The sequence below is a fragment of the Papaver somniferum genome, chromosome 1 (genome assembly GCF_003573695.1).
Source record: "Papaver somniferum cultivar HN1 chromosome 1, ASM357369v1, whole genome shotgun sequence".
Taxonomy (NCBI): Eukaryota; Viridiplantae; Streptophyta; class Magnoliopsida; order Ranunculales; family Papaveraceae; genus Papaver; species Papaver somniferum.
The window spans coordinates 71030297-71047397 of record NC_039358.1 but is presented as its reverse complement, the minus strand read 5'-3'; the positions used below and the strand labels follow the sequence as shown (position 1 = coordinate 71047397).

The window sequence follows — 17101 nt, the reverse complement described above, 5'->3', positions numbered from 1 at the left end:
TTATGCTGGAAAATTAAATAGAATTTCAGATGAATTATAAATCCCTTGTCTAATACCTAATAGAGTTGGGTTTTGGAGTTGGTCCAATTAAGTTTTTGGTTCGTTTAGTTAGGGTAGTTTCAATTTGGAAACCAAACTAAACCCTTTCAGAGACGTGAAAGGAAATGACCTTTCAGAAAAGACCCTTGATGGAAACTCCATGAAGAATCATGATGGTTTAGCAAAGAGGTATTATTGACATCTATAAAATACCATGCACAATTATGTTAGAAAAACAACCACAAAACTAATAATCAACCTGTTGCATTCAATAGAAATCATCAAGTTTGTGTCAATTAAGAGAGTTCATCAGTTTAAGATTTGGTTCACCGTTTCTCGAAGTTTAGAGTGCTACTACATCGAGAAGTAAGTCGTTGTATCCTGGGAGACAGACATTGATAATCCGTAAGCACCAGTGTGGGGTGAATCTGTCTTAAGGCTAGAGGATATAATCCTTGCCTCGACTCTGGTTTGATCTAATTGGGTTTGCATTCTTCTTCTTTTTATAATTTTATTGCAACATACATATATACACAAAATTTCCAACAGATTGATTCAAAGAAGAAACTCAAAAAAGTTGTACATCAATACATGCTAAAAGTTGGTGATCTACCATGTTCGAGTTCCAAAAATGATAATATTGAGGAATCGGCTAACAACGACAAGGAAAATAGGCTTCTTCAACGAATTTGATACTTAATGCTCAAACTCCAAGCCGTTTAAGAAGCCAGGAAAATTCTATGAAGGAAGTTATTAAAAATTTGAACAACATAAGGCAAATAAAGTGGCACAAATAGTTAATCCAGCTTTTTAAGATAAACCTTCTTCTAGTAGACCTATAGATTGATGCAAGTATAAATCCAGCTTCATATGATAAAAGTGGTACAAATAGTGTTGGAAATATATAAGAAATGTTGTGACTTTTGGTGTTTTAAAAGAGAGTCGTTCGACAGATTTATCTGAAGAACACGAATATTCGAAATAGAAAAATCGACCACCTCCGAGAAGTGAACCACGACAACTAGCACTACTGATACTAATAGACACAACATGCTAGTCGATATGGAATACGATAGGAAGATACTTCAGAAACAACATTATCGAATTTTCTTTCTAGGTTTTGTTAGGCTCTTATAAGTTAATGGTAGGCCAAAACATATGAATACCTACACTCCAATTTTTCACATTAAACGTTGAGATGAGCTCGAAGATGTATTTTTTCTGTGATCTTCCTTATTATTTTTCTTTTACCAGCAAATAAGGTTATGGCTTTTATATAAACAAGCAAGTGAAGGATACACAAATTAATTGAGGATATTTGCTACAGCTGCCGTCATTGGAAAAACTATGCCGATATATATTATTGGGATTGAAAAACCATGCTGCCAGCTACAATAGAAATATCCTCCAATTCACTTGCGCACCTCTGAATTGCTTGTTCTTTTATAAACTGCTTATTATTTTTGTAACTTTTTTTTTATTAATTTTTAAAAATAAAAAAGTGAAACATGTCCTTATTTTCCTTTCATTATTAATTTCCAAAAATAAAAAAGCTTAAGAAAGTAAAACATATAAAAACCAGGAAAAGGTAAAAAAAGAAAAAATCCAACAGAGGAGGAGAAGAAGCCACCCTCTGTCTGTGATGGAGGAGAGAGAAAAGAGTGTTGAAGCAGTATTGACCAACAAGCAGCTCTTTCTTCTCTACTTCCTTCTCTTTACTTTAAACCTTCCTAAGCTGCTCCTACCAAAATCATCTCATCACCATTCTCATAATAAAACTGTCATTCATTTGCAATGAACCAGAAGATTAGTTGCTCTATTTATTATTATGCAACTAAATTTCACTCCCTCTACAAAACACAACTAAAAAAAACTGATAACTGAGTACAATAGTCTCCTTTGAAGAACGAATCAATCATGGGTCTTTGTCTTTCTAGAACCAAAGTCAGTGGTTCTAACAGCAATACTCCTTCAGGTAGAACCGCCACCACCACTACCACAACCACAACAACAACTGCAGGTAGAACGAATACTACTACTATTAGTAAGAACAAAAAAGAAGGGACTGAGAGTTGTTCAACAACTCAGCAAGACCCTTGTAGAAATTACAAACAAAAAGAGAAAGGAGGGAATTGTAAAAGGTCTACTGGGATTATACCATATGGAAAAAGAACAGATTTTGGATATGATAAGGATTTTGATAGGAGATATTCAATTGGGAAATTATTAGGACATGGCCAATTTGGTTATACCTTCGTTGCTACTGATAAAGTTAATGGAGATCGAGTTGCTGTTAAGAGAATTGATAAAAATAAGGTACCCTTTATTCATTTTTCTTAATTGCATCTTTTTTGCGTGCTTTGTGTGCTTTGGGATTTCAATTGTGATTTTGATGCTGCTAATTAGGGGTTTTGGTGACTGTTTGTAGATGAATTTGGATGGATCTTTCTTTACTTGGTAAATTTTTGACTAAGTTCTTATTTTTTGGACAGATGGTTCTCCCTATTGCTGTTGAGGATGTTAAACGAGAGGTCAAGATATTGCAAGCTCTTACAGGTCATGAAAACGTGGTTCAGTTTCATAATGCGTTCGAGGATGATTCGTATGTGTATATAGCAATGGAGTAAGTCTTCACCTAAAGCTACTTCACAGTTAAAAATATACTTTCTGATCCTGTGTTGGATGATTAAACTTTAAAATGAACTGCCAACAGAAGTTGTACTTGTTAGAGTGCACTTCGTATCTGGTGAAAAGTGGCATGACGCAGATAAAATGATGTGTTCTGTAGGGAGCACGCTATATTCGATTGAATTTTGCGTTGAGCCTTTATAGTGAAAGGCAATGAGGGTTGTGAAAATCTTCAGAACTACAGAAACTCCAAAAGACCACAGCTCTTGTGCTGCTTTCTTAATGTCCAAAAACAAAATTGGAAACTAAAATTAGCTTCATTCCCAGCAATATCAAGGCATCTTATCTCATTTGCATCATTCAACTCTTCTCTGGGTAACAAGCAGAGGCCAAAAGTGTATTATTCACATCATATACTGCTAACCCCGACTATAACTATTTGACTTTTAAATATGGGATGGATATTGTTATCTTACTCGAAACTGGATGAAAACCGAACTTTTACTTGGACTTTATCTCTTTCTTTCTGTAGGTGTTATTTCTATTTGCTTCAGATAGAAAAATTTCTTACTTCGTGTTTCTTTATTATATCAGGTTATGCGAGGGTGGTGAGCTACTGGATCGAATTCTTTCCAAGTAAGATTTCTATACGCTTTGGGAATACTTATGTTTTGCTTACCTTCTGTATGGGGCGTGTTTCGTTTCTACATATATGCTGTATATAGTTAGTCGCTACACTACTTATGCTGGAGTTGATTATTTTGCACAGGAAGGATAGTCGTTACACAGAGAAAGATGCAGCAGTAATAGTGCGGCAGATGCTTAGAGTTGCAGCTGAGTGCCATTTAAATGGTTTGGTACATCGTGACATGAAGCCTGAGGTAACGCCCAACTGCACATATACTGTACATGGGACTATGTGAGGTGTTGAGTTTATTGTCTTTGAATTCTTGCTCACAATCTACTTATTACTGACTGTAATCATGTTGTTGTTTGTAGAATTTTCTTTTCAAGTCACCGAAACTTGATTCACCTCTTAAGGCGACGGATTTTGGTCTATCAGACTTCATAAAACCAGGTCAGTGTAAATTCTGTCGATTTTTGCCAAGATATTTAGGAGCTGAAGTCTTACTCTAACTGCAAAATGGATTATTTCTATCTGTTTCATTTTCAACTCGTGAAAGTTCTTGCACTGGATGCAAGGATTGGATTTCTCTTTGTTCTCATGGTTCAACATCTTGTATGCTTCGTTGCTGATCTCAGGGAGGAAATTCCAAGATATTGTTGGTAGTGCCTACTATGTTGCACCAGAAGTATTGAAACGCAAATCAGGGCCCGAGTCCGATGTATGGAGTATCGGTGTAATTACATATATTCTGCTCTGCGGTAGGCGTCCATTTTGGGATAAGACCGAAGACGGCATATTCAAGGAGGTAGGGCATATTTCTTTACATATAAGGTGGTGAAAACAAATGCAAAATATTTAGCTGAGTGGAAAATGTGGAATAGGCTAGACACTGATGGTCGACTCTAAAAATAAACAGTTCAGTGAATCACCAAATGTTGTAACCTAAGGTTCTTGAATTAATTTTCATTTTACAGAGAACTGCTAACAACTCGTTCTGCTTAAGCAACTACTTTAGAAATTCTTCATTATTCCCTAGTGAATAGAAAAATTTGGATTTCGCTATGTCTGACGGATCATTATTTTAAATATCATAACCAATTTCAACAAGAAATGAGACTGAGCCTATTTGGATACACCATTTTGTCATTTACGTTTGAGTTGTAATGGTGTTGGACATTAATAAACTACACAGATATAACCGCTAAATTAAAGTAGAATCTGATACTTTTCAAATTCAAACATTTCTGTCGTATTTTGTTATTACTATTCCTTACATATTAATGTGTTCCCTCTGAAATAATACTTTCATCCATGGTTTACAGGTCTTAAAGAACAAACCTGATTTTCGGCGCAAGCCATGGCCTAGCATTAGCCACAGTGCCAAAGATTTTATTAAGAAGTTGTTGGTGAAGGATCCTCGTGCAAGGTTAACTGCAGCCCAAGCCTTGTGTATGTGCTCATTTTTATCTCTTGATAAAAGCTAAATGCTCCGACAGTTGGAACTGTTGATCAGCCAACAGACCATTTCCATATATAATAAATAACAGTTATTGCCGTTTTCCTTCAGTTGTTTTATGTTGGCTACTTCCCTTAGTCTCCTGATTTTCCCAAATAATCTTTTCAGCACACCCATGGGTTAGAGAAGGAGGAAATGCCTCGGAAATTCCTATAGATATATCTGTTCTATCTAACATGCGACAATTCGTGAAGTATGGTCGTTTGAAGCAATTTGCACTTAGGGTATGCAACTTCCATATTGTTGAGCCTTTTCTATATAGTAAAAAACTAGCTTGTTTCTACTTTCCTTCGTTCCGTCTTTCCCGTTGATCTTCTTTGTTTAGTCACGGGGATTGTAATTCTTTGCATTAATTGTCACTTGCAGGCACTGGCGAGCACACTTAACGAAGATGAGATGTCTGATCTGCGGGATCAATTCGATGCCATCGATGTAGATAAAAATGGATCTATTAGCCTTGAAGAAATGAGACATGTATGACATCATGCATTTGTGTTGGTGGTATTTAGCAATTGTATCCCTTCTCAATTTTAATTTTGAGAGCATTTCTTTATGCGGTTCTTTTTTGCAGGCCCTGGCAAAAGATCTTCCTTGGAAAATGAAGGAGCCCCGTGTTGTGGAGATCCTACAAGCGGTGAGGGCCAATAAATCCTACTTTTTAAATAGATTTTATATAGTAAATAATACTCTTAGGCCAATAATATTCATTATGCTTGAAAACTCGAGCACTAGAAAGAATACAAGGGATTAAGATTTGTCTTTTCTCCTCTTTACTCTTTTATTTTTCCTTAATACTAGTCTTTAATTGTGTGGTGCAGATTGACAGCAACACAGATGGGCTTGTGGACTTCCAAGAATTCGTTGCAGCTACTCTGCATGTACATCAGTTAGGGGAACATGATTCTGAGAAATGGCAATTGCGGTCTAGGGCTGCATTTGAGAAATTTGACTTGGATAGAGATGGATTCATCACTCCAGATGAACTAAAGGCGGTGAGTCTTGAAATTTTAGTATAAAATGGATGGTCTTGTTGGAAGAATCTGTTACTAAGACTGACACCAGAAGTACCATATTAGTAACAATTTGCTTTTTGATGCAGCACACTGGACTGAAGGGATCCATTGACCCACTTCTGGAAGAGGCAGACATAGACAAAGATGGGAAAATAAGCTTATCCGAATTCAGGAGACTCTTAAGAACAGCAAGCATAGGTTCACGCAATATCCCCACCTCACCCGGTGCACACCGGAATTCCCGTAAGTTATAGAAACATAAGAAGAAGTTAGGAAAATCTAGAGAAGAAGAGGGAACATTATCATATAGACACTATTAGAGATGACCGCACTTGATCCGATCATGTCCGTTGTCCGGCAGCAGGAGCTTCCCCATGTAATAGACTGTTCCCTTACCAGGCTATTGAACTCTGCAAATCTACAGTCAAGAGGAAAGTCTTTGATAGAGAAAAACAACCATAGATAGTGAAAGCATTTTGAAGAAACGTTTGGTGTGTCAGACTGTCAATTACTACTGTACATCCTTTCGTCATTCTGGCCTCTGGGGCTTGAATGTCTATTCCCTCCATTGTAATTGTCAATTTGTGTGATTAAATAAACTATTTAATTTAATGCAAAATGTGGTGGCTCAGTTTTGTGCATTTTGTAGGGTCTCTAGTCTTATTCTTATCTCCATCCAGATCATCCTTATCATTCTCTTAGCTTTTACCTTTGTTATGATTGTGTTCCTTGTTCATCCATATGATATGATAATGTTGCAAAAGAAGAACCATGATCCAGATCATAATACTTTTATCTTAGACTCGCCCTTAATGAGATCATGGAAATGATACTTAGCATTAGATGAACTTGCTGCAGGGGTGATGCCACTAGTCTTTTGTAATGAAGAATGATGCAAGTCCTTTAGGTATTGGCATTGTGTGCCGGTCTGGAATGAGAAAATGAAATCCAGAGGAAACAAGAAGACAGAAGCGTTGATTCATAAGTCAGAGTTGGCAACTTACCACCGGATGGACCATGACGAAATGAAATTCATGAACTGAGTTTGACGCTTCTGTGGTTATATTTGACAGGCTTGGTGAGAGAGCGCCAAGAAAAAAGCCTAAACTAGTTTTTTGTTTTTTATTGGTCCTATTTTGATCAGCAATAAGCGTGCCAATCCTTTCAGTTCGCAACAAGGTAAAAAATCAAACATTTATTTCTAGGATGAAGGAACCAGGATGATCATGATTAAAACCCTCATAAATACAAATCAAAACACTCATGGATTGGCTACATCATGCTATCGTTACAAGCTACTACAGAAGTCTTCTTCTGGCACTTATTGGACCCACTTTCAATTTGTAACACTGGAACAGCAGAATGATCAAGCAGCCACCTTCTTTGATGTCACCGAATTGACAATGGTAGCGAATTCTGGACCCTGAAAGGACATCAAACCAACACAACCTCAGTAAGTACATTGAACAACACTTCACTCACTTGGACTGCCGCCAAGTCCATTGTGGATCATTAAGGGCACAGCCACGAACTACTATCAGATGTAGATACGCTGCATATGCAGTACTGGACTCTTAACTTGTAGAAAAACAATTGCGGATCATTAAGGGCACAAAGCCACAAACTACTATCAGATGTGGATATGCACTACTAGACTCTTTAACTTGTGGAAAAACAATTGCGGAACTGCTGCAGATGATTTTGGTATTATCTCCATATATGAGGAAACTCGTGACACATAAATATCATAAGTTATATTATATCCCACAGAAACACCAAATCAGGTCAAATCAGTGAGTTAGAAGGACGGCCTAAGAAAGGTCAAAACAAGTGGAAATAGAGTGACAGTCAGCTTGAACTCCCTCTAACGACCAATATGAACCTATATGGGTGAGGGATCACTCTTGTCCAAAAGGCCAAGCGTTACATAAGGAGAATATTTCTATAAGTCCGACAACGGATATTTGTGAATGAGCTATTAGCAAGTGTTTGGGTTTTGGCAAACTCTCAAGAATCTTCGGTGAATATATTAGTATACCAACTGTTTATAAGGTGAATGTACCTTCAATGAAGCACCGCCGACAAGAAATCCATCGATATCTTCTTCTTTTGCAAGCTCCGCACAGTTGCCTCCATTAACAGATCCTGCATGCATAACATTGGTGATGGTTAACATAGCCCAAACTAAGGGATCTAAGGAAGTAAGGGGTTAAAACATAGTAACAAATGGAAAATTATCAGCCTCGAATCGTTTTATTTATTATATTTGTATAAACTATCTGAACCATTGTTGCTGCTATCAAGAAGGTGAAACTTTGCTATTCTACATAACATATCAAGCTTGAACATTTCCTTTCAGAACGACTGAAACCCTTGACAAGAGTTTTCAATAATGTGTATCTGATATTTAAATAATTTTTCTCCAAAATAACATATCAAGCTTGAACATTTCCTTTCAGAACGACTGAAACCCTTGACAACAGTTTTCAATAATGTGTATCTGATATTTAAATAATTTTTCTCCAAAATAGCAACTTTTTTTTTAAGCATGGCAGCTATTGCCATGTCACAATGAAGGCTCAGGTAGAAACGAAACAAATCAAAAATCAATCTAAAACATCTATTGGAGCTACATTAACTAATACAGCCTTATGAGCTAATGGAATATAAGGTACTGCTACTGCACTTTCGACCAGCATTGAAAGCAATTACAGTGTATATATGCCACACAATATATACCTCCATAGATGATTCGTGTTTTAGAAGCAACTTCTGCTGATACATTCTTTTTTAGCCAATCACGAACAGCTACATGAACTTCCTGAGCTTGTTGGGGACTAGCCACCTTACCGGTCCCAATAGCCCATACAGGCTCATAGGCAATAACAACGTTATCCCAATTGGATATGTTATCTGCACATAACAATTATATCATATATTATGATAGCTGTAATTCCGTGCATCATATTTTCATGAGGAATTCTCCAAAAAAAAATCCTGGAATACTGATATCAACCCAAGGTAGCATTAACTCTGTGCATCGTAACACATGTTCATTTCTAAGTTACTTAGTTTCAATACTAGTCTACGCATGATTGAAAGTTTAAGCATCAAGCACAGTGAAATAATGACTTAAGAGTCTCAGCAATCTGAACAAAGTGAAGGTACCTAATACTAGATGGTTGCCTTGTTATTATCCAATGTAACAGTGATATGTGTACCACTGTTGGTTTCTGACACCTGTACAGGGTGCCCGACAGAGTGACCTGGAAATGAGATCCTCGTAGGGGGTGTTGGACACTGCTAGAGAAAAAAATATGTAAAAGGGACATGTCTGGTTTAATCAGGATTGGGAGAAGAGTGACTCTTAGAAAGTTAAGATAAATGAAAAATGCAGGAAAGAGACTGCGGGATCCAGACATTCAATGCAATGTCGACATGCCAAATAATAAAAGGTTTCATGCATTATGAGTTATCCAAGGTAACAGAAAAAGGAAGAGAAAAACCGTGCCTGAGAAAGCCTTCATCTGTTGGAAACAAACATCAAAAGTTTTCCCAGATTCTCTTTCTTCAAGTTTTTCTCCAATGCATGCCATCACTTTGAGATCCTGACTCAAAGCATATGCAGCTTTCTTCCCAATAAACTGAAAATGGTAAGGACCAGTCAACATTCAAGTTACTAACTGCCAAGCAACAAACTTTACAATCACTTACACAAAATACTACTGGCAATATTTACCGAATCATCTTCACCAATGACATGTCTGCGCTCTGAGTGCCCAAGAATGACCCATGTGCAGCCAATATCTTTCAACTGTTCCACACTAGACATGGGAAAGGAAATTTAGGTTATTGAGATAGTTTGACTTCTAAAAGACACAACCGGAATGTTTTTGATATTCATGAAGGTTGCATTGCTGAAATTGCTCCTAGTTTAGAAACGAAACCCAAAGAGCTAATTATTCGTAATCTCGAGATGTCAAGGAACTACAAAGACGATATTGTAATGATGATGACAACAACTAGGACATGGAAAATAACCTGATTTCTCCGGTGAAAGCCCCACCCTTTCCAATCCAAGAATTCTGACCAGATATCTCAATTCGATCAGTTAATGAGTTCTTTACTTGATCGATGTATACAAAGGGAGGTGAAACAACAACATCTGCATTATTCACATAAAACAAAGACGTAAGATAATTTCACTGGGCATGATTCAAACAAATTCGTCAAAACAAAACATATGCCTTCACCAACCAAAAGTTAAGCTGCATTATATATGGTAAAACAGAAATGTGTTATCTTACCAACATCAGCTTCCAATTTCACACTATTCAAGTCTGAAACAAGTTTGCTGATTGATTCTTTCGTCCCATTCTACATAAGCCGAAATCACAAACAAAAAATCAGGTCATGGAATTGAGCCTCGTATACAATTGAAGGTTCTAATTCTTCACTGTACATTTCAACAAACATTAACATGGGTATCATACATAAATCAGTAAGTTTCCACAAAGATGTTTCCTTTAATATGAAATCCTTGTATGCAAATCAATACTAATTTCCTCTGAATCTAAAATCCCCACTAACAAATAAAAAAAGGTAATAGCTGTTTATACTTACACATTTCCAGTTTCCTCCAACAAAAAACTGCAACAAAAAGAACAAAATAATTAGAATTACATAAACCCCATTACTCAAAATAGCTCTTAATGTCAGAAAACATAGTAAAAATAGCACCTTTCCAGAACCAGCCATGGCAACAACACCTCTACAACCTTTCCTACCAGAAGAAACTCTTAGATTAGCACCAATCTGACGAAAGAATGATTCAGTAGTAGAAAGAGATTGAGATCTCTCAGATTTCAAGCTCGAAAAACGTAATCCAGATGCTACAGATGTTGATACCATTGCCATTGCTTCAAAAATCTCACCTAACACACCACTCTTTTAGTCTTTACCAAACAAACAGGGCAAAAATGTTTTTGCCCTAATTTACCTTTCTATCTATCTATATATAAAGCAAGTTATAAAGTTTCTTGTTTTCTGAGCCTCCAACAGGAATTAAAAACTCTGAACTGCGCAACAACTAAAAACCGGCTAGTAGTATCAGTGAAGGAGACGGCTGCAAAATTATTTTTAGCGGATCTTTTTTTCTTTAATTAAAATTGGATATTGTATGCTTCATTGCTGCTCTGACACGTGTACTAATCTTAACATCGTCAAATTTGTACGACTCTGATCTTAACGAAGTTGGTGGCTGTTTCTTTTAACCTAACCCTAATCTCTGTCGCTAATCTCCATCTAATGGGGTATATCCTATGAGGTTCCCATTCAGCCAGTAGGGAGGGATAAAAAAACGGAAGCATTTTGTCCATTGAGTGTGGCCGGCGGTATGGGTCTCGCTGCATCTTGCTGCCTTGCCAACGGGGTCCTACTGTATTTAGTTCGCTCGGTTCTGTCACGTTTTTTCTTCAGCTGGTAAAATTTTCTGTGAATAAGATTTTTGCTGGAGGGAACAAAGTCTTATCTTCTTCAGAAGAGAAGCTCTGTTGATATTATCTTTTTGAAACTGTTTTGTTTTGTTTGTTTCCGAAATCAGTACTAGCAGCAGAAAGAACAGACAAAATTCAGTTAAGCCATAAAAATGTCCTTGCTATTCTCATCAAGTTCTCCCAAGAATTTAACAAATGCTAGTTGCAGAAAAAAATAACTGAGGATGCTCTCTCCAATTATGGGGAAAACATACATCAGCAAAAATCGCCCCCCAAAAGAAGGCTTTTAAGATGTTACATTAATAGAAGACATACAATTACATTTTGCTATTATGGTACTATTTTTGCTTTCACCATATTTACACCTCTCCTTGCTACCTACTACCATCTGTTGGTCCCTACATGGTGGTTGGCTCCACTGCTTGCTTGGGAGTTTCAAGTGAAAATTTTACTTGTCAGCTTTCGGAGCATCTCCAACACTATTTGAAGAGCTATCCTGAAGACCACGGGAAGAACACCTACTCGAACAGCTCTCCTCTTTACCAGCTTCACTATCCTTCAGCTTGGACTGCTTCCGCTTCTTCTCTGCACAAGACGCCTCCTGCAAACACCATTAAAATATAAGAAGGGGTGGTCTAGTATATACACACGGAAAGATAAGTTATCAGACTTGGCCTGAACTTTGATTCTTTTCCTCTGAAAAGAGAAGCACAGAAGACATTTACCTGGTCTGCAGTAGAACCAGGTGTCTTGAGCTCCAGCTCAGTTACTACGTCATTAGAACCGTCACTTCGTTCAACATTGTTACCTCTTTGTCGATCAGATGATTTGCTTTTGGAATCTTGTTTGCTTGAAACATGGGACCGAATGCTTGGCTGCATATGCGGGGATACAAATTGGGGGGATACTTGCTCCATTTGTGCATTAGCAGGAGGAGATGAAAATGGCATGTAAGTAGAACATGGATTGGGAATTCCACCAAGATTTTGATTTGCAAAGAAGGGGTACGGCTGCATAGATGGGTGCATGGGAATCGGCCCAGCAGGAACAGGAACTGGCAGTGGGTACGGATACGGATGTGGACCCATAACAACTGAAGGATCCATTGGAGCCCATGGGGGGAACATAACTCTGATTCTCTGCTGATATTGCATATTAAGATTGTCGATATCTGATTTCAAGGATGCTTTCTCTTCTCTAAGTTCATTTTTCTCCTGAGTCAACTGTTTAGCAAAAAAAACATCGAATGTCATGATACACAACTAACTTGGCTTTCTGAAAATGAGTATTACTTAAGATGAGAGTATCATTACCTCGTTTGATTCTTCTGAAAGTGCTGTAAATTCTTCTTTTAGTTTGTTGACTTGAGCTGTCAAATCCTTTAACATTTGGATTGTATCACCTAAAATGGTTGCCTTGTCATTCTTAGGTCTATCAGGATCTGCGAGTAGGATGTCGCCAATCAAATTTTGCTTACGAAAACAATCAAAGCCTAACTCATACACTATTTACCAACTTTTAGCAAAGCACCACAAGGGATCTTATAAGTCTTTAAACCTATCATGGAAATTACGCATCTAACAAAAAGAAAAGGTTCTACTTCTAATCTGACAAGCTAAAAAACATGAATCTAAATGTTTATCATCTGATTGCCAGAAAATCTCACCATCCAACGAGATGAGACCATAGGCTGCATATCAACTTGCGATAACGACTGGTTGTTTAAATCATAAATGTGTGAATGAATAAAAACCATAATATCATTTCCTGCTTAGCATCATGGGGTCAGGAGTGGCTATACGAACATCCCCATCACCCCATATATGATGTTCTACTATCTTTCCTCTGTAAGATGGTAGAACATCATGTATATATATTTGACAGTTAATGGAACTAATAGGATGCAAATCAACCCACCAGCCTCAAAAGGCATGTGCCAACATCATGCAACAATAACCAAATATGAGGTAGGTAGTGGTTTACAAATCCACTTCTTTTTTTTTAATTTCTGTAAAACATCACAGCAGCCAAACCGTCTGAATAAGAGTACAGATATTACTACCAGATGCTATTTGTAGCAGAGAAGGAGGTCTATACTTATTGATAATAGGTCGAGTCATCCATGGTGAGCGGAACATAAGAAAAGAAAGAAAAAAAATGTAAAAGAGCAGCAATGTAGAGAAGAACAAGATTTCATGTTACTTAAAAAGCACACTGAAACCTAAAAAGAACATATCATGTTACCTAATGCATTTCCCAACTCCATAAACTGCTCGTTCAGTCGATCCCTCCTCAATTTCTCTCGGTCTGCCTTCTGAACTTTTCTTGCAGCAATTGAATCCTTAACTTCTAATTCTGGCCTTTGGCTTCAAAAACATTTAAAAAATTTAGCTCTCTATCAGCATATGATGAAAGAAATGGGGTTTAAAAAAGCAAAAATAAGTGGAGTCACACTCAGATCAGATGACTACACTGACCTAAATGCGCATGATTAGATTGAGTACTAACCTAGACTTCTAAAAGATGTAGGGTTAATTTCAGTAACGGCAACAGTAGTATGAACATTGAATTGTACCTAAAAGGCAAAAGTAATCTCTACAGCAAAAACAAAAGTACAAACAAATCAATCTGCTATATGATTTACACCTTCCATCGTTCAAAAAATTCCAAAAACCCTAATATCCAATTTTCATTTTCATAAATATTAGGGTTAACAATTGCACCCCCTCAGAAATTAGGCAAAACTATTACAGAAAACGAGACAATTACAAACCTGGATTCAGGAGGGAATCGATGAATATCTGAGACAGCTAAATCTCCAGATTGACAGAATGCTTTTGTCTTCCATTGATCCATCTCCTGATAATAATTAGGGCAAAAGAAATTTAGGGTTTTCTAGTTACCGATCTGAGAAGTTATTTTTGCCCGCCTCTATTTTACTCGATAGTGGTATCCACGGAGAAAACCCACAATATCTTTGTTTAAGTGGATTGATTGAAAATGGCGATCAGTGTCAGAAGATAAAGTTTGTTTGTTGTATATCCAAATTTACATCCTCAGAACGCTTGTTTACCATCTCGAACCGTTAAATTTAACAGGCTAAAGAGGCATCCAACGTGTGATGAGCTATCATTATCACGTGTGTGTGTCTCTGACAGGATCTTTAGTTAGGAAGAATATTCTGAGACCATTCGCACCCACGCCCGAAAGATCGTAAGAGCAACGGCTGGGGGTGATTGTTACATTCACTTTCAGATTCGGAGAAGGATCAGATGAAGGAGTGATTTTGGATCAGCCGCATGTAGTTAATATCGGATACCGGTTTGTCTCAGCCGAGGACCGGTACACTGATACAACATTATATCGGGGAGATTTCAATTTCAAATATCGGTGCAATATCGGTTCTAAATTTATATCTATAATGTATAGTGTTTCACACAAAATTAGACAAGATAAAAATGCATCAATTTTAGAAAAACAAAACAAGTTCATCCAAAATATAAGATCCGACATATGAAGTTCAAATTGGAAAAAGGGAAGCAACTTGACAACTTTAAAGTTCACTATCTAGAATGATAATTAAACAGGGACGTTACAGTTTTAATCAAAATCATTTGATCCATCATAGATATCACAATCTTCAGTAGCTCCATCATCTCCACCACATTTGGACATGATGAAACATTCCCTTTAATATGTAAAAGATGCTCCTTAAGCCTAGTGATTCCACCACCACGGATTAATTTGTTACATAACAAACAAGTAATTATATTTTGATTTACTGGGTCTTGGCGTTCACCCCATTTCCATGCCGGATCTTTAATTTGAGTAGCCGTAAAAGAGGGCAATGAACCACAGGTAGAGTTTGTGGTATTTGAATTTGATGCATTAGAAGAATCCATAATCACAACCTACAACAAAAATGAAACCAATTAAATCTCAGGCACAAACTGATAATGTATGCAAATACATACTAAATGGGAGCTATCCAAATTCAATCTTAAACACAGCAGATTAAACCTCACAAACCCCATAGTTAAACTCTAACTAATATTACCATCAACAACACCCCCATGTTCATTTTGTTTTGTTTATCTGTCCAGTCAAAGAGACAGATTTATGAACCTAAGTCTATAACAAATAGCAGCAGCAGGAGCGTCCTACCAATAACATCCTACATCTTCTAGTAGAAATTCATCATCTTCTCTTTTAGATCGAAACAACTTATTGCTAGAATTGGAAAAGACAAGACCACCAAAAGAAGGAAATCTACCAAAAACGTATATGAGATTTAACACATAAATTCATCACAGAACATTCATCACTTAACAATTGAAAGAGATTAATAATCAAACAAAGAAAAAAAATGTACAGCAAAAAAAGAGATTAATAATCAAAACCAACCTCTTGTTAGCAAAAGAAAAATCAATTGAATATCGCCATTAAGATCGAGAAGAAGAGTGTTTTCGGCTGCAAAGAAGAGTGTTTTGGCTGGGTATCGATGGGATTTAGGGATTTCATCTATTCCCTTCACCTAGAATTCCGAAATTATCTTGATAATTTACATCAAATGTCAAATATCGCGGAAAATGTAAAATATAGCCGCAAAATCATTGTATCGTTTTTCCCGTATCGGCTGATATTATCTGCCAAATATCGTATCGCGATATTGAGCTTTCCGTTTCGCTCAACAGCCGGTACTGGTAAAATCACCGACATATCGGCCGGTACGGGCGAAATTGACTACATTGCTTTAGCCGCAGGAAATGAGTTATTAGCCTCTCTGATATATTTTTTGGTTCAATTATTATAGGGTCGTTCTAGACGAACAACATAAAAATTGTACCCTCATAATGAAGCTGGGCGCCACCCTCTGGAGTGGCAGGGAGCCTTTTGTAGGCCCCACCATTTAGAGAGTTGTTAGGGGGGCGGTTTAGATATAGGTTTTTTTAATGGTTTCTTAAGAATTTTTGTTAATCATATTGTTTTGAAGGATGATTATTACCCACTCAAGGCGGAAAATATAAATAAATTATTAAGCGGTTAACGTTCAACATCTAAGCCTTCACCGTGACACATTCCTTCACATAAAGGAATGCATGAATGAATTTGGATGAAAATGGACATCTCCATTACTCATAATAGTATCTCAAACTCTTTCACTTGGAGTGAGAGTTCTCATCTCATACCCCTTGTTCTAAGAGCAAGCACTATGACGCTCGTTTAAGGTATGTGGCTTGATTATTTGTTTGGGGATTAACTATTGCAGATCTAGTGATTAAAGATTTGTAAATAGATATTGATCATCCAACTTAGCAGATTCTGTTATGTGTATGATCGATCAATAGTGGAATCAAGTTCTTTTGTGCAGCGGTAACTTTGAAGACTTGAAAAAATTTCCTTTGTGATTCTTCTTGCGCACTTGATTCTGTTGGATCCAAACAAGCATTATTTCGATATAAATAACACTTATTGTAAATATCGAACAAACTATCTAGTTGCTTCTCCTCGTAGAGTTGCTTATATAGAGCTTGTTCACTATGATTGATTAGATCGATAATCTTTGTCTTGGTTTTCTCTTTGACCAAAGGAGTTTATATTGAATAAACAGAAGATCCTTTACTCTACTTTATATCTGATTGAAATCTTGAATTGGTAGATTGATGTAGTGATCTACACTACAAATTAGCACAGAAACAACTCGGAATCTCTAAGGATAGAGATTAGACTAGGGAGAACAGAAATTGGGAGAGAAAAACAATTTTTGATTAATAATTCTTCA

General features: G+C 36.9%; 3 protein-coding genes across 4 annotated transcripts; 1 reads left to right on the top strand and 2 right to left on the bottom strand.

The window, feature by feature from the left end:
- Nucleotides 1-1661: 1661 nt before the first annotated feature.
- On the top strand, nucleotides 1662-6465 carry LOC113290292 (calcium-dependent protein kinase 28-like). The gene is made up of 12 exons (XM_026539909.1): nucleotides 1662-2355; nucleotides 2532-2662; nucleotides 3262-3303; nucleotides 3437-3548; nucleotides 3667-3745; nucleotides 3931-4100; nucleotides 4618-4744; nucleotides 4920-5035; nucleotides 5178-5285; nucleotides 5383-5445; nucleotides 5630-5803; nucleotides 5911-6465. The coding sequence occupies exons 1-12, from the start codon at nucleotides 1957-1959 to the stop codon at nucleotides 6076-6078; spliced, it is 1689 nt and encodes a 562-aa protein (XP_026395694.1). The 5' UTR covers nucleotides 1662-1956; the 3' UTR covers nucleotides 6079-6465.
- A 456-nt stretch (nucleotides 6466-6921) lies between these two features.
- Nucleotides 6922-10967, bottom strand: LOC113290301 (triosephosphate isomerase, chloroplastic-like). The gene is made up of 9 exons (XM_026539919.1): nucleotides 10565-10967; nucleotides 10448-10474; nucleotides 10132-10201; nucleotides 9866-9989; nucleotides 9564-9648; nucleotides 9336-9468; nucleotides 8564-8737; nucleotides 7887-7969; nucleotides 6922-7247 (listed from the first exon to the last, which is right to left on the bottom strand). Exons 1-9 carry the CDS (start codon nucleotides 10739-10741, stop codon nucleotides 7191-7193), a joined length of 930 nt encoding a protein of 309 aa, XP_026395704.1. The 5' UTR covers nucleotides 10742-10967; the 3' UTR covers nucleotides 6922-7190.
- Nucleotides 10968-11453: 486 nt separating this feature from the next.
- On the bottom strand, nucleotides 11454-14371 carry LOC113290279 (transcription factor bHLH121-like). 2 transcript variants are annotated; one of them, XM_026539900.1, is made up of 5 exons: nucleotides 14093-14371; nucleotides 13564-13679; nucleotides 12633-12760; nucleotides 12045-12542; nucleotides 11454-11920 (listed from the first exon to the last, which is right to left on the bottom strand). In XM_026539900.1, exons 1-5 carry the CDS (start codon nucleotides 14173-14175, stop codon nucleotides 11768-11770), a joined length of 978 nt encoding a protein of 325 aa, XP_026395685.1. In that variant the 5' UTR covers nucleotides 14176-14371; the 3' UTR covers nucleotides 11454-11767. The 2 variants fall into 2 exon arrangements, with proteins under 2 accessions (XP_026395685.1, XP_026395676.1); XM_026539891.1 differs by having other exon boundaries at nucleotides 13564-13685; nucleotides 14093-14370.
- Between the last annotated feature and the right edge of the window lie 2730 nt (nucleotides 14372-17101).